General features: G+C 46.4%; 1 protein-coding gene across 13 annotated transcripts in view; it reads right to left on the minus strand.

The window, feature by feature from the left end:
- Window positions 1-15,763, minus strand: part of LOC120992310 (von Willebrand factor A domain-containing protein 5A-like) — a 163,091-nt gene that overhangs the window by 128,488 nt on the left and 18,840 nt on the right. For all 13 annotated transcript variants that reach the window (XM_040421224.1, XM_040421223.1, XM_040421218.1 and 10 more), the window contains exons 2-3: window positions 11,218-11,285; window positions 4,867-5,069 (exon numbers count right to left, since the gene is read on the minus strand). In XM_040421224.1, the coding sequence (XP_040277158.1) occupies window positions 4,867-5,069; window positions 11,218-11,272 (258 nt within the window). In that variant the 5' untranslated portion in view covers window positions 11,273-11,285. The remainder of the gene's footprint in view (window positions 1-4,866; window positions 5,070-11,217; window positions 11,286-15,763) is intronic.

A 15,763-nucleotide genomic window follows, 5' to 3' on the forward strand; every position in this document is an offset into this window, starting at 1 on the left:
CGATTAGGTAGGTGCCATAGTGATGTTTGACTTCCTGGTGCACACCCCTGTACCTCTTCACTTAGTCACTCGACTTATCATCAGGATTGTGGTGTACTGTATTGAGCAGTGTATCTTCATGGTAAAATGTGTACCTGAACATTTTTGAACAGTTTGTGAATCATTGGACTAGATGGTAGTGAGTTAGCGTAGTGTTACTTCCAGCAAGATGGAGCAACGTGTCACACATGGGAAAGGAGCATGGCAGAGATGTTTATATCGGCACACTGTTGGGCGGAGGCTTCCCGGTGACATCAACGGCTCTAATGGGTAGGCTTTAGTGCTGCCATGCTCCTTCACCGGGCTCACTGCTGGGCGGAAGCCTCCAGCTAGCAGCCCCTATGGAGAGCCTGGTACATTACCGAAACGCCAAATTAAAACCTTTGCCCTGAGCGATTCAGCGCAGGGCAAGAGGGGCCGGAGAGGTGAGGATGGGGATATTGTCACGATCAGTGTGGGGGGAAAACTCCCCACTGAACACAGGAGGGAAGGGGAACAGTACCTGGGCCTGGAAACTAGGGAAGGAACAGGTCACCTCCTAAACAACCCTAATCCAGGCCCTAACTACCTATCAATATGAATAGACCTTGAAGGTAGGAATATTCATATGCAGGATACCTAGGACCTTATTTCCCTATAAGGCCCTGGAATAAGGTTAGGACCAAAGACAACCCATTCCTCCCCAGATGGACGAATGGAAGTCTCTGTCTCAGGCCCAGATACAAACAACAGGGAATATAACAAAAACAATGCAATAAGAAAAGACAAGACTTATATGAAAGTAGAAAACTGGCAACTCCATAAGCACCACAGAGTACAACCGACCAGCTAGTAAGAAGACAGGAAGAAAATCTAGAAACCGCACCTCCAAGAGTGAGAAGCAGCTACTTATGGGGAAGGTAAATTACCAACAAGCAACACCTGAAGCAACGGATGTGGCATTGACCAAAACACAGACACAATAAGATCCACAAGGAACTTGTCAATTTAACCCTTGTGTTGCCAGTCTCTCTGATCTCCTGGTACCTGCCACGGGAACATCCGTGACAGATATGTCCAGGCTCAGCTCTGAATCCGGACAACCCCTTTAAGTCCTTTTTCAGCGACAGGGTACTTTCAAAGGAACTTTGGCCAACACAGTCGAAAAGAAAAGTCTTTCAGAGCATGCTTGGCATTGTGGAACATTTGAAGGAAAACATCCACCATGAGGTTTCTGTTATTCCCCTCCGATATGCCTGCTGATACAATCAGGAACATGGAGCGCTGAGTTGAAATGGGGCTGGCAGAAAATGGAGATCACTTCCAGCATCGCATGTAATGCAGTCGATTACACATACATCAAGGTATGTAGCATTTTTTTTTTTGTTCACATTGCTTTATCCTAACGGGATAGAACAGAATATTCGAGGCTTTTTAACATTTAATTTGCTGAAATCAGTTCTTACTTTGGAACTATTTTTTCATATTTGAATATCATACTTACATTAACAAAGTTTAGCAACTTTGCAAATACGCTACTTGTTCTGATAAATAAAGCTCATACACTATTCACTATCCATAGCTACTAAGTGCTTACTTCCCCTCATTCCCTGCTAGGTCAGTGTCTGCGCAGAACATGCTTTGTTGATTTGCATCGTAGGATGCACAGTATATTAATATGGCTCTACATACACAGTACTGACCCCAGGTTTTACCCAACCACACAGTTCAGCAGAGAGTAGAGGTTTCCTCTACATCAGGGGTACTCAACTAGTTTTATTAAAGGTCCACATACCTGGGTCTGCAGTCAGGTGAAGGTCCGAGCTGAACGCCAACAGTAAAGATGCCATGTGATCATGTGATCCATGCGCGTGGGGCGCTCGGACGTTATAGTGGAGCGCCCCGGGTAAGTCCCAGAATTAGTAATGGCCACATTAGTCCCCCAGTGAGAATAATGCCCCCAGTAAGAATAATGTCCCCATTAGTGCCCCCAGTAAGAGTAATGCCCCCATTAGTGCCCCCCTTCTCTGCTTTTGCAAAAATAAAAACTTGCATTCACCTGGCTGCGATGAACATTCGCTGCTGACTGCAAGCTCAGGACCGGTGCTCCAACGTGATGACGTCTTGTAGGTCCTGTCCTGAGCTTCTAGTCAGCAGGGAGTGTTCTCCACAGCGTCAGCAAATGGAAGTGGAGGTACCATAATTTTATTTATTTTTTTACTAGCACAAGTAGCGGTGGAGGTAAATGCTGTACTAATGGGCGTTCCATGATGGAAGCGCTCATTAGTAAGGGTTCTTTTACACTTGCAGCAGGACGGATCCCACAGGCTGCTCACCCTGTCAGATCCATCTTGCCACTACTTCGCCGTGCCGCTGCTCTGTGCCCATTGACTATAATGGGGATGGGGGCAGAGCTACGGCGCAGCACGGTGAGAGGCCGCCAGACTAAAAGTACTACATGTCCGACTTTTTCATCTGGCGGCCTCATGCCGTGCACTGCCATGCTGCGCCGTAGCTCCACTCCCGCTATAGTCAATGGGGAGTGGCAGTCCGGCGAAAAAGCGGCAGGACGGATCTGACAGGGTGAACAGCCTGTCGGATCCGTCCTGCCGCAAGTGTGAAAGTACCCTAACAGTCCTTACAGGAAAATTCTGGGACCGGCAAGGGAACTAAAATACCAGCCTTGCTGGTGAACTACTGGCCGGGTGGCAACCCAAGCCACAGAACAGACATGATAGTTTTGTTCCGCATCCAATTCCCATTATTGGGGGATTGGATGCGGCCCCTTAATTACAATGGGGCCACAAGAGCTGCAGACAGCACACTGTGTGCTGTCTGCATCTTTTTGCGCTCCATTGAAACTAAGGGGTCCGCATCCAATGCCCCAATAATGGGAATTGGATGCGGAACAAAACTATCATGGTTTGATGGGGCTTTATCACTTTATTTAATCAGGTTACCTTTAATTTTAAAGAAGATGGCCCAGGAGAGATGGGAACACCACACTGACTGGAGTCCTTTCCTGCAGTCAGTGACGTGTTCCCACCTCTCTGTAGCCCTCTCCACGCCCCCCTTCCTTCCCAAATGTGACATTTTTTATCATTGGTGGCAGCGGTGATGTCCCTCCCCTCTCCAGCAGCAGGTAAGTGTCCTTTGGAGCTTGAAGCTCCCTTACGTGCTGCCGCTGCTGCAGGGGAGGAGGGACCTGTGAGCGCACTGAAGGAGAAAGCGCTGGTGCCTGCATGTGGAGGGAGCCGTCTCTCACTGCGCCCCTGGGGCAGGAAGAAGTGCGCCGGTAAGCTCCTCCTCCTGCACGTACCAGAGTGTGCAGGAGAGAAGGAGCGCTACATGTGGAGGAAGCCCTGTCTCACTGCGCTGTAGGACAGGCAGAAGTGCGCCAGTAAGCTCCTCCTCCTGCACGGTACAGTGTGCAGGAGGAGGAGCGCTCTGAAGGATGGCCGGGGTCCGGACAACTGGCGGCCGCGGTCCGTATTTGGACCGCGGTCCGCCAGTTGAGTACCCCTGCTCTACATGATAGTATCATATAAGAGGTTTAAACAAAACATTAATTTTTCAGAGTTGCTAGGCAAGTCAATTTTAAGGTTTGTTTTGAGTATAGAATATCCTGTTCCCAGGAATCATCTTGAAAGAAGATTAACAGTGGCCATAAACACTAGACTATTTCAATATTTTACGTTTGACCAACATTTCTTTAGCTATATCATAGAAAGGAAGAATTGGAAATGTTGAATTTCCAATAACCTAGACGATGCCATTCTGGTCACTGCTGCTCTTCACTTCCTGTCACAGCTCTATGTGCCAGAAATGCTGGAACTACACAGCTCTGTCCATTGTGTAGTGGAAGGAGATTGTAATTGCACATTCGCTCCAGCAATGTAATTGTAACCAGCTCCATCCACTATCCAATGGACTGTTGGTGGTCCTGGGTGTCGGACCCCTGCTGCTCTAATATTGATGGCCTATTGAACAGATAGGCCATCAATATGAAAATCCTGGAAAACTCCTTTAAGCGGCTACAGCTATTCCTCTTGACTCCTCAAGCACATGCATGCTTGGTTTGGCCATGTGTGCATGTTTTCAATGGGGTGAGGGGATTAAGCCTCTGCCAGACACCTCTGAGGTAGCCTAAGGGCTCTTTATAGGGGCCGAGAGACCACCAGATAAATCGCTAACGAGCGTTCATAGGAACTCTTATGATCGACTATCTGACGGTGTAAAAGTACCGCCAATTACTCGGGTAATAGATCATTAATGTGGACACAAGAATCGTCATTTGCCAGATCGTGTTGTGTAAACCGGCTCTGCTGTCAGCAAACAACGAGTCTGTATGGGGACGAGCCATGGCATTAGCGATTGCTCCTCCCAATACCGTGGGAGAGATCGCTGCATGTAAATGCGGAGGTCTCCTCTGCTGACAAGCAGGTTCTTCCAGGGAGGGAACGCTTCCCTCCCGACAATCGCCGGCTGTATTGTACCGTCTAAAGGGACCTTTACATTTCCAAATAATTGCTAAATGAAAGTCCCTATGAATGCTTGTTAGCAATTATATGGCAGATTTTCGTCCCTTGTAAAGGGGACTTTATGCTCTTTGAGAACAAAGGATTGGACATATTGAAATTTAGCATGCTTGATGCTTCTTTCCCAATGATATCACCTGTCCGGGGAGACCTGGAACACCCCATACACATAAGATAATTGGTTAGAATTGCTGCAATCGGTGTCTTTAGCTGCAATTGGTGTCCTCAGACTTTGCTCTTATGAGCATGGGTACCATTAGTTGCCACTGTTAAACTTTTCATGATATCCTCAAAAGCACCAACAAATTACCTGTTTCTTCTCCTGGAGATCAGCTACAATGGTCTTTCCCTCTACTTTGGCCTCAAAGCTGTAGACAGCTGAGTCTTCATCCATGGGGAATACAAAGATGGCCTCCACAGCCTTCTCCTCCTCATTCTTGTACTTGAGCGTAGCAGACACATCAGCCACAAAGCCTTTCACCTGGACGTCAACAGAGATCCCCTTGAGAGGAACTGAATGACCCAAAGAAATTGAAGAAGTAATATGTGCATCAACCACCTGTAATGTTCTTGATAGGATTGAGTGCCTAATATAACGTAAATAACATATACCATGGCCCATACTAGTCAAGGCAAAGGTGAGTTAGACAGGGGCACAGGGCACTACTATGACTTTGTAGCTTGAATGAGACCCCAGCAATGGTTCAGTCTTTTGTGTTTACTTATTTAATTTTTAAAAGGGGTTTTCCTGTATTTTCATAGGATCAGGTCATCAATATCAGTTTGGTGTGGGTCCGACTTCTGGTACCCACACTGATCAGCTGCTCTTAGAGGACATGGTGCTTCCAGAACACTTAGGCCTCTTCCTAGGCCATGTGGCGTCATGTTCATTGGTGACATGGATGAGCTGCGATACCAAGCATAACTGATATCAAGGACGGCACTGTGCTTGGTAAGCTGTAAGGAGGCGTCCTCTGAAGCTCCATTGAGTGCGGTGGGGCTCAAACAGCTGATCAGCGGGGGTGCTGGGAGTCAGACCCCCGTGATCTCCTATTAATGATTTATCCTGAGAATACGCCATCAAAATAAAACTCTGCATTGCATTATTTCTGATTTATTTTTAGTTTTGTACATTTTTGTTGCGCCCCTCTTACCTTTCCTCTTTCTTGAGATATTACGAGATGAGTGAGGTTTGAAAAAAATATATATTTGTGTTATTTGCAATGTAACGCAAATTGTTTTTTTGTTTTTCAAAACCGGTCATCTCGCATGACTCATCTCAGGATTTTTCAAGCACAAAGGATAAAAAAGACATGTTAAGAAAATAATATAAAAAATGTAAGGACGGACCTATCTGTACTTTTAAAAGCCTTTTGTTATTGCAGCTATTTGGGAAGAGTATCTGATAGTTTTGTTCATTAGGGTTGTATTTAGAGGCTCCTTCACATACTGTACGTCTGGCAATCTGGCTCAGTTTCTCTTCGGCATGGTGCAGAAAACGCGAGGGGAAAATTGAAGCTAGAATTGATGATCATTACTTTTCTTCTGGCGCATCAGCTGTGATGTCAAATTGCGCCAGATAGGAACAAACTGCATGCTACGCTTTTCTGTTTGGTGCCATCAGTCTGTAGACGCTGGACCTGTCCACATAGCGCACGACACATATATATCAGTTGTGTCTGGCTCTGCAAAAACAACCAAAAAAATGGCTGGACACAACCAATTACATGCACTATTCTGGTCTTTTAGTTTCCCCAATATTACATTTGCTCATGAGTTTTCAGAGTTTTCCGGAAGTACTATACTGATGGCCTTTCCTTAGGATAGGCCATCAATATTTGATTGGTGGGGCTCCCACTCCCGCCACCCCTGACGATCAGCTGTTTTAAAAGCCTGTCTCCTCACAACATACAGATGTAGTAGGGTTAAGACTCATGCTTCATGAGATGTGTTAACTATGTAAACTAAAGTTAACTAAATGCGTTAAAGGGATTCTGTCACCTCCTTTTTACGATTTTAAGCTGGCACCATCGCTATGTTGACTAAAGTAGCTTATTTCCAGGACTCTTCTTTTTACTTTATTTCGTTTAGTAGTTTTGATGTAAAAGCGAATTGTATGTTATGCTAATTAGGGTCCAAGGTGCCCAGAGGGGCGTTTTTCTCACTCTCCGGTGCCCAGTGACGCCCCCCTGCAGTGCCCAAGACAGCCTCCTGATAATCAAAACACCTCCCACAGCCCGGCAAACGGTTCCGCCCCCTCCCCACGTCATAATCTACTTTATAGATATGCCCGTCCTCCTTCCTGTCTGCGGCCAGAAAACTCGCGCAGGCGCAGTACCGCCTGCGGCCTGCGCCTGCGCGATCATCAACCTCCTGAGGGCAACAGCCTCAAAAGTCTCACTGGGCATGCGCCGAGCCCAGCGATGTGACCTGAGCGCTGCTGCCCTCAGGACGTTGATGATTGCGCAGGCCGCAGGCGGTACTGCGCCTGCGCGAGTTTTCTGGCTGCAGACAGGAAGGAGGACGGGCATATCTATAAGGTAGATTATGACGTGTGGAGGGGGCGGAACCGTTTGCCGGGCTGTGGGAGGTGTTTTGACTATCAGGAGGCGTTCTTGGGCACTGCAGGGGGGCGTCACTGGGCACCGGAGAGTGAGAAAAACGCCCCTCTGGGCACCTTGGACTCTAATTAGCATAACATACAAATCGCTTTTACATCAAAACTACTAAACGAAATAAAGTAAAAAGAAGAGTCCTGGAAATAAGCTACTTTAGTCAACATAGCGATGGTGCCAGCTTAAAATCGTAAAAGGAGGTGACAGAATCCCTTTAAGCAATTGCTTTTCAATGGGTTTTGTTTCAAGATAACTCAAATTTCATTATCTCATCGTGTTAAGTGTTTGAGTGTTACCCCTGCTACATGTGTACCAAGCACAGTACCGTACAAGGGTGTAGCTATAGGGGGTGCAGAGGTAGCAGTCCCTCCCGGGCCCAGGAGCCTGAGGGGGCCCAAAGACCCTTGTGGAGCATAAGACGACATTGGTATTATAGAAAGTGCATGCTGGGCAAGTTATACCTGTGGCTGGAGGGAAGGGGTTAGATCAAGAATTTGGCATGGAGGGGGGGAGGTGCCATTAAAATTTTTGCCTCAGGCAGCATGAAGGCCACATTCTTCCCTGCCCCTGTCCACTAAGCACTGAGGGAAGGGGGGCCCAAACTGAACTCTTGCACCAGGGTCCATGAGCGTTTAGCTACGCCCCTGGTACCGCACGTTGTATAGCAGCTGTGCTTTATATTTCATCCAAGGCCGATTCACTGGAATGGGATGAGCTGCACCTAAGACTATGTGACCGATGAACGCGACATCACTGGTCTAGGAAGGGGCTGCAGCACTCACTGGAGCACCACGACCTCTTCAAACTACTGATTGATACAATACGTTTAAAGGGAACCTGTCACTGGGATTTTGTGCATAGAAGCTAGAGCGCCGTAATCTCGCGATGTGTGAGCTAGCGCATGCACAGTTCGTTCCCTGAGGCTGATGCCGGCACAGGGAAGGAACACTATGACGACACTGTGCATGTGCTAGCTCGCGCATCGCGAGATTACGGCACTCTAGCTTTCTGACGTCAGGGAGCAAGGAGGAGATTCTGAGGATGCGGAGCGGTGCTGGGCTCCTTCATGCTGAACCCATCTTAGGGACAGGACTCATCTCAGGTAATTTGCATATGTATCAAATCTTTTTTTTACACAATAAAAGCACACAGAGCTATGGGGACTGGGTATTGTGGATGTGCTAGCAGCCATCTAGCAACCCATGTCCTCAGCTCTATACACAAAATCCTGGTGACAGGTTCCCTTTAAGGGAGATTCACAACGAATAGCTGGTACCATATCATGAATGAATGAGAGAGGTCATATGAGGCCATAATTCCCGTCCCTCCCCCTTCCTTTCAGTATTGTCAGGCTCCGCCACATTCTTCTGACCAAAGAATCCTGGGTGGGAGTCTGTTTAAATGGCAAATGAACAGTCAAATAAAGCTGATCTCTCCACAACGACACACCCAAATACACAGTACATGTCTCCACGTGAAACATTTTGAAGTCAGTTTTGACTTCACTAAGGCCCCTTTCACACGGGCGAGAATTCCATGCGGGTGCAATAAGTGAGGTGAACGCATTGCACCCGCACCGAATCCAGACCCAATCACTTCAATGGGGCTGTGCAGATGAGCAGGGATTGTCACTCATCACTTGTGCGTTGCGTGAAAATCGCAGCATGTTCTATATTCTGCAACGCAGGCCCCATAGAAATGAATGGGGCTGCGTGAAAATCGCAATCATCCGCAAGCAAGTGCAGATGCGGTGCTATTTTCACGCATGGTTGCTAGGAGGTGAAAGGGATGAACAACCCCATTAAAGTCTAACCACTGTATTATTTTCCCTTATAACATGGTTATAAGGGAAAATAATAGCATTCTTAATACAGAATGCTTACTAAAATGTGGCTTGAGGGGTTAAAAAAAAATAATAAAAAAATTACCGTAACTCACCACCTGTTGTTCGCGCAGCTGGCATCGTCTTCTTTCTTCTTCTTTCAGGACCTGCAAAAGGACCTTTGACGTAATCGTGCTCACCATGTGGTGAGCGCGGTGACGTCAGCATAGGAACTGCTGAATGAAGATAGAAGATTACGTCATCAAAGGTCCTTTTGCAGGTCCTGAAAGAAGACGATGCCGGCTGCGTGAACAACAGGATGAGGCGAGTTAATTTTTTTAAATTTTTTAACCCCTCAAGCCACATTTTAGTAAGCATTCTGTATTAAGAATGCTATTATTTTCCTTTATAACCATGTTATAAGGGAAAATAATAAAATGAATAGAAACCCTAACCCAAACCTGAACTTCAGTGAGGAAGTCCGGGTTCGGGTCTGGGTATCGCATTCAGTTTTTTCTCACACACGTGCAAAACACATTGCGCGCGGAAAAAACTGAACATCGGAACGCAATCGCAGTCAAAACTGACTACAATTGCGTGCCTACTCATGCGGGTTTGTCGCAATGCACCCGGAGCAAATCCGTGACGCCCGTGTAAAAGAGGCCTAAGGCCTCTTTCATACGAGCGTGACGGATTAGGTCCGGATGCTTTCAGGGTGCGTTCAGTGAAACTCGCACCATTTTGCAAGCAAGTTCAGTCAGTTTTGCCTGCGATTACGTTCTGTTGTTCAGTTTTTTCCAATGCATTTTGATGCGTTTTTCAAGCGCGTGATAAAAAACTGAAGGTTTACAAACAACATCTCTTAGCAACCGTCAGTGAAAAACGCATCGCACCCGCACTTGCTTCCGGATGCAATGCGTTTTTCACTGAAGCCCCATTTACTTCTATGGGGCCAGAATAACGGAGAATGTAGAACATGCTGCGTTTTTTATGCAACACAGAACTGATGCGAGGAAAAAAAAAAACGCTCATGTACACAGACCCATTGAAATGAATGGGTCAGGATTCAGTGCAGGTGCAATGCGTTCACATCACACATTGCACCCCCGCGGAAAACTCACTCGTGTTAAAGGGTCCTTAGGCCCCTTTCACACGAGCGAGTATTCCGCAGGGGTGCAATGCGTGATGCGAACGCATTGCACCTGCATGGAATCTGGACCCATTCATTTCAATGGGGCTGAGCAGCCCTGGCCCCATAGAAGTGAATGGGGCTTCAGTGAAAAACGCATTGCATCCGGAAGCAAGTGCGGATGCGATGCGTTATTAGGGTGAATAGGACTTCACACTCTCCCTGCTGCCCTGTGCTTTGTGCACACAGCAGCAGGAGGCTTACCATGGCAGCCAAGGCTTCAGTAGCATCCTGGCCGCCATGGTAACTGATCGGAGTCCCTCGACTTCGACTTCTCTTATGGGGCTCCAATCAGAAGCTACTACTGTTACAAATGAGGAGGGGAGGAGGGGACCCTGTGGCCACTGCCACCAATGACTATAATACTGGGAGGGTTGGGGGGGCCCACTGCTCCACCAATGAAGATAATTAACCTGTTAATACAAATATAGGATGACAAGGCACTCTACAACAAGGTGCTGCAATCCCCGTCAATTAACCCCTCAGGTGCGGCACCTGAGGAGTTAATTGCCGCGGTTTGGCGGATTACAGCGCCTTGTCATAGAGGGCGGGTGCCGAGTATGTTATACCGCTGGGACCCGCATCCTACATTTGTATTAATAGGTTAATTATCTTCAGTGGTGGCGCAGTGGCCACAGCCCCTCCCCTACTCCTCCCCTGTCGTCTCATTGGTGGCAGACTGCCTCCTTCTCCACTGTACTGCTGAGGAGAACACGGCGTGCGCTGAGAGCGGCATGTGCCATGTTCTCGAACTGATACTAGGCTGCGCCGTAGCGCAGTCTAGTATCGGAAAATATTAAAACCCAGTATCGAATCGGTCCGGGTCTAAAAGGTATCAATTTGGTATCGATAGTTCGATATCCGGTGCAACCCTAATCCATTACACTATAAATATTCCATAAAGTATGGTTGGATAAACCTTGAATATAGTGACCGCTATATCCCTGAAATGACGACAATAAAAGTCACCCAAGACTCCACAATGAGATATTATACAATTTCTGGTTGGCAAAAAACAGGAAAAAAGTTTCTCACCAGGAAGTTTGGAAGCAACAACGATGAGACCACAACATGGAGGAGGCAGCGGCATCTTGGGTCTTGCTCTGTTAGAACATAAGACACAACAGTCATCAGGATGTCTCTGTATCTGTGCTTCCTCAGCTCAGTATCTCTGATCTCTATCATATTTCAATTTGAACGTTGTTCTCAGTGACTCACAACGGAAGATTAACAAGAACTCCAAATTCTTCCGTCATGCACCAAAGATTTCTAAGCATTGTTTGGCGGTGACCGTTTATATCTCATTTTTACTACATACTCTGTTTGTCCTCAAACATATCCACAGGTATCTGGCGGGAGTATACATCTTAAAATATTCCTGACATATCTCTCTGATGGAAGAAAAAAACTGAAATGTGAAGAGAACATTAAAAGGGGTTGTTATTTTATAAGAAGTTTTTATGTTTTGCTTGAGACTACTTCCAATCTTAATCTGACCCTTTTGTTTAAAGATGAGCCTAAGAGGTTGTCCAGGGTGTTGATATTGATAACCTATCCTCAGGATCGATCATCTTTATCAGATCAATCGGGCCAGACACCCCCACCGATGAGCTGTTTGAGGTAGCTGTCGTGCCATCAAATGCACATTGTACAGAGTGGAAGCAGAAGGCTCCATACACTGTGTAGTTTCTGGATTCACTTGAAAGGGAGCTGAGCTGCAGTACCCCAACATGACCACTACACAGTGTACGGAGCAGACTGCTTCCACTTCTGTATACTGTATAGTTTCCGTCACAGGGGCTACCCGAAAGAGCTAATCGGTGGGGAGTGTCAGGTATGGAACACCCACCTATCTGATACTGATGGCATGTTTGGAGGTTAGGTCATCAAAATCTATAGCTTGGAATCCCTTTAACCCCTTAAGGACCCGATCCGCAGCAGGGGTCTGGCAGTCACTGATAGCCGGACTCCTGCTGCATGCGCCGGCATCAGGGAAATCACTGATGACGGTGCATTAACCCTTCATGTGCCGCAGTCAGCGCTGACCACGGCCCGTGCGATGTCGGACGGGGATCGGAGCTGCCATCCGGTCCCCGTGCTGCTGTGACGGGGACACGATGCCATTGAAGGCAGCCCGATGCCTTCCTTAGGCATCGGGGGCTACCTTCCGGTGGAGAGCCTGTGAGATCCAGCCCCCTGGATCTCACAGGCAGGAAGCTGTATGAGTAGTACACATACTCATACAGCCAATGCATTCCAATACAGAAGTATTGGAATGCATTGTAAAGGGGATCAGACCCCCAAAAGTTGAAGTCCCAAAGTGGGAAAAAAAAGTGAAGAAAAAGTTGAAAAAATAAAGTTTTCCCCCCAAAAAATTTAAAGTTTCAAGTAAAAAAAAAAAAAGTAATTTTCCCTAAATAACGTTAAAAAAGTGTAAAAAATAGAAAAAAAAAAGTACACATATTAGGTATCGCCGCGTCCGTATCGACCGGCTCTATAAACATATCACATGTCCTAACCCCTCAGATGAACACTGAAAAAAATAACTGTATTAAATTAAACAATTTTTTGTCACCTTACATCACTAAAAGTACAACACCAAGCGATCAAAAAGGCGTATGCCCGCCAAAATAGTACCAATCTAACGGTCACCTCATCCTGCAAAAAATTAGCCCCTACCTAAGACAAAAAAATATATATAAATGGCTCAGAATATGGAGACACTAAAACATAGTTTTTTTTTGTTTTAAAAATGCTGTTATTGTGTAAAACTTAAGCAAATAAAAAAAAGTATACATATTAGGTATCGCCACGTCCGTAAGAACCTGCGCTATAAAAATAACATAACCTAACCCCTCAGATGAACACTGTAAAAAATTTAATAAAAATTGGTGTTAAAAAATTTATTTTCACCTTACATCACAAAAAGTGTAATAGCAAGCGATCAAAAAGTCATACGCACCCCAAAATAGTGCCAATCAAGCCGTCATCTCATCCTGCAAAAATCATACCCTACCTAAGATAATCGCCCAAAAACTGAAAAAAAACTATGGCTCTCAGACTATGGAGACACTAAAACATGATTTTTTTTGTTTCAAAAATGAAATCCTTGTGTAAAAATTACATCCATAATAACCTGCTCTATAAAAAACATAACCTGCTCACATAACCTACACAAGACAGTCGCCCCAAAAAATAAATCCAACTATTCTTTCAGAATGTGAAGACACTAAAAAATATTTTTTTTTCAAAAATGCTTTGTTATGTAAAACTTAAACAAACAACCAAAAAAAGTTGTCATATTTGGTAATGTCGCGTCGTGACAACCTGCTCTATAAAAATACCACATGATCTAACCTGTTAGATGAATGTTGTAAATAACAAAAAATAAAAACTGTGCCAAAACAACTATTTCTTGTTACCTTGCCTCACAAAAAGTGTAATATAGAGCAAGCAAATATCATATGTACCCTAAAATAGTACCAAACAAAACTGCCACCTTATCCCGTACTTTCCAAAATAGGGTAACTTTTTTGGAGTTTCTACTCTAGGGGTGCATCAGGGGGGCTTCAAATGGGACATGGTGTCAAAAAACCAGTCCAGCAAAATCTGTTCATTGTTTACCTTCTCGCTGTTGCATCTGCAGCGGTGAGCAGGTGTAATTACACCCAAGCCATCCCATTCATTTCAATGGGACGGATCGCTCCTATACAACTGTATAGCAGTGATCCGTACCATTGAAATGAATGGGACGGTTAGGTGTAATTACACCTGCTCACCGCTGCAGATGCAACGGCGAGAAGGTAAACAGTGAAGAGGAGGCGGCGCTGGCACGGCACGCGCCTTCTCTTCAAACAGCTGATCGGCAGGGGTGCCGGGTGTCGGACCCCAGCCGATCTGATATTGATGACCTATCCTGAGGATAGGTCATCAATAAATATAACTTGGACAACCCCTTTAAGCTGCCATGCCACATTTGAAGACCCCCTGGTGCCCTGTCTTAATCGCTGCCCTCCCTGTCTACAGTGCCGCCTTCCTCACCTCAGCGCCACCTCCGCAATCCTCCCGTCCCTCTGCCAGATCCCGCGTGTGCGCACTAGGCTCAGCCTGATGCGCCAGTGCAGACTCCTGGCAGCGGCTTCGTTGAGCGAAGTGCGCATGCGCCAGCCTGATGCACACTTCGCTCAACGAAGCCGCTGCCAGGAGTCCGCACGGGCGCATTAGGCTGAGCCTAGTGCTCACGCGCGGGATCTGGCAGAGGGACGGGAGGATTGCGGAGGTGGCGCTGTAGACAGGGAAGGCAGCGCTGAGCACCAGACGGCGATGGGTGCAGCCGGGCACCCTGTATTAACGGACGTCCCTTTGGGCACCTTAGGTAGGTGATTGACAGGTTATAAAAACCAGTTTTTTAGGCTAATAGAGCCACAAACAGGTTTAATAAGGCCAGATTAGGATTCATGTAATTAGTACGGACATGGGCATATGTTTAGGCTATAGGGGTAAAATCTCATGACAGAATCTCTTTAAGCAGGTCCTGAAGGGGTAAAACCTTCATCCATTGCAAGAAACCCTTAAAACCCCAGTACAGATGGATCAAAGGAAATTCTATAAAAGGGTAAAAATTCTTACAATTTTTGAAAGAGCACATTTTATACATAATCTAACATGACATCTTCTGGCCTTGAGTGAAAAAATGTTGAAGGGACCTTCACCAGCTGTTAGAATGAAGGGGCCCATGTTGCACTTCCAAGAGCCCTGCCCTTTTAAGATTTTTAATCTCTGATCTATGTCATAGGGAAGAATCACAGCAAATTCCTCCAGGGTACAGAAGCACTAGCTATTTTTCAACACCAATGGTGTTTATATTCTATAGCCCTGTTTTTTCCTCTTACACACCTCTCCACGGATCCATGATATCATTATTTTATTACTATGTATTCTAAAGCAACCATTGAAGGGGTTGTCTCTCTCATCACAGACAATGGGGGCATATCACTAGAATATGCCCCCATTGTCTTATAGGTGCTGGTCCCACCGCACTGGGAAAGGAGCCTGGCAAGGTGATGGCTGGAGGACTCCGGTCACCACCAAGCGCACGACCCATAGGAGTGAAAGGGAGTGCACCACACATGACCGGCCACCGCTCCCATTCACTTCTATGGGCTGTAGGAAGGCGCAAGGGTCCGTTATTGACGGAAGGCATGTGTCACAGAGATTCCTGGCCTCAGTGAGGTAAGAGCCAGTAATTTCATGTGTCAGAGGCAGCTAGTGCTGGCTGACATGGTTTTGCTATTTAGTATGGCTGTAAAGACAATTCGGGCCAGCTCCTACTGGGAGCAGCCAAAGTGTAGGGTGGGTGGCTGCTTCCCACGTTCCAGGCCGGGTCTTGGTTTGGGCTATAAAACACAGGCAGCACTGTCAGGTGGTGGGAATTTACTCCTCTCTGACAGTGAAGCTCTGTCAGTCTCTGTGTTGGGACCTGGGAGTTTGGGCCTGGGTGAAGGCCTGCTACCTTGTTGGCGTGAGATCAGGTGGTTTCTGCTATGTCCAAGGACTTCTGCATTGCTGCATGGTGTGAACA

Source organism: Bufo bufo, chromosome 2, assembly GCF_905171765.1.
Source record: "Bufo bufo chromosome 2, aBufBuf1.1, whole genome shotgun sequence".
Lineage (NCBI taxonomy): Eukaryota > Metazoa > Chordata > Amphibia > Anura > Bufonidae > Bufo > Bufo bufo.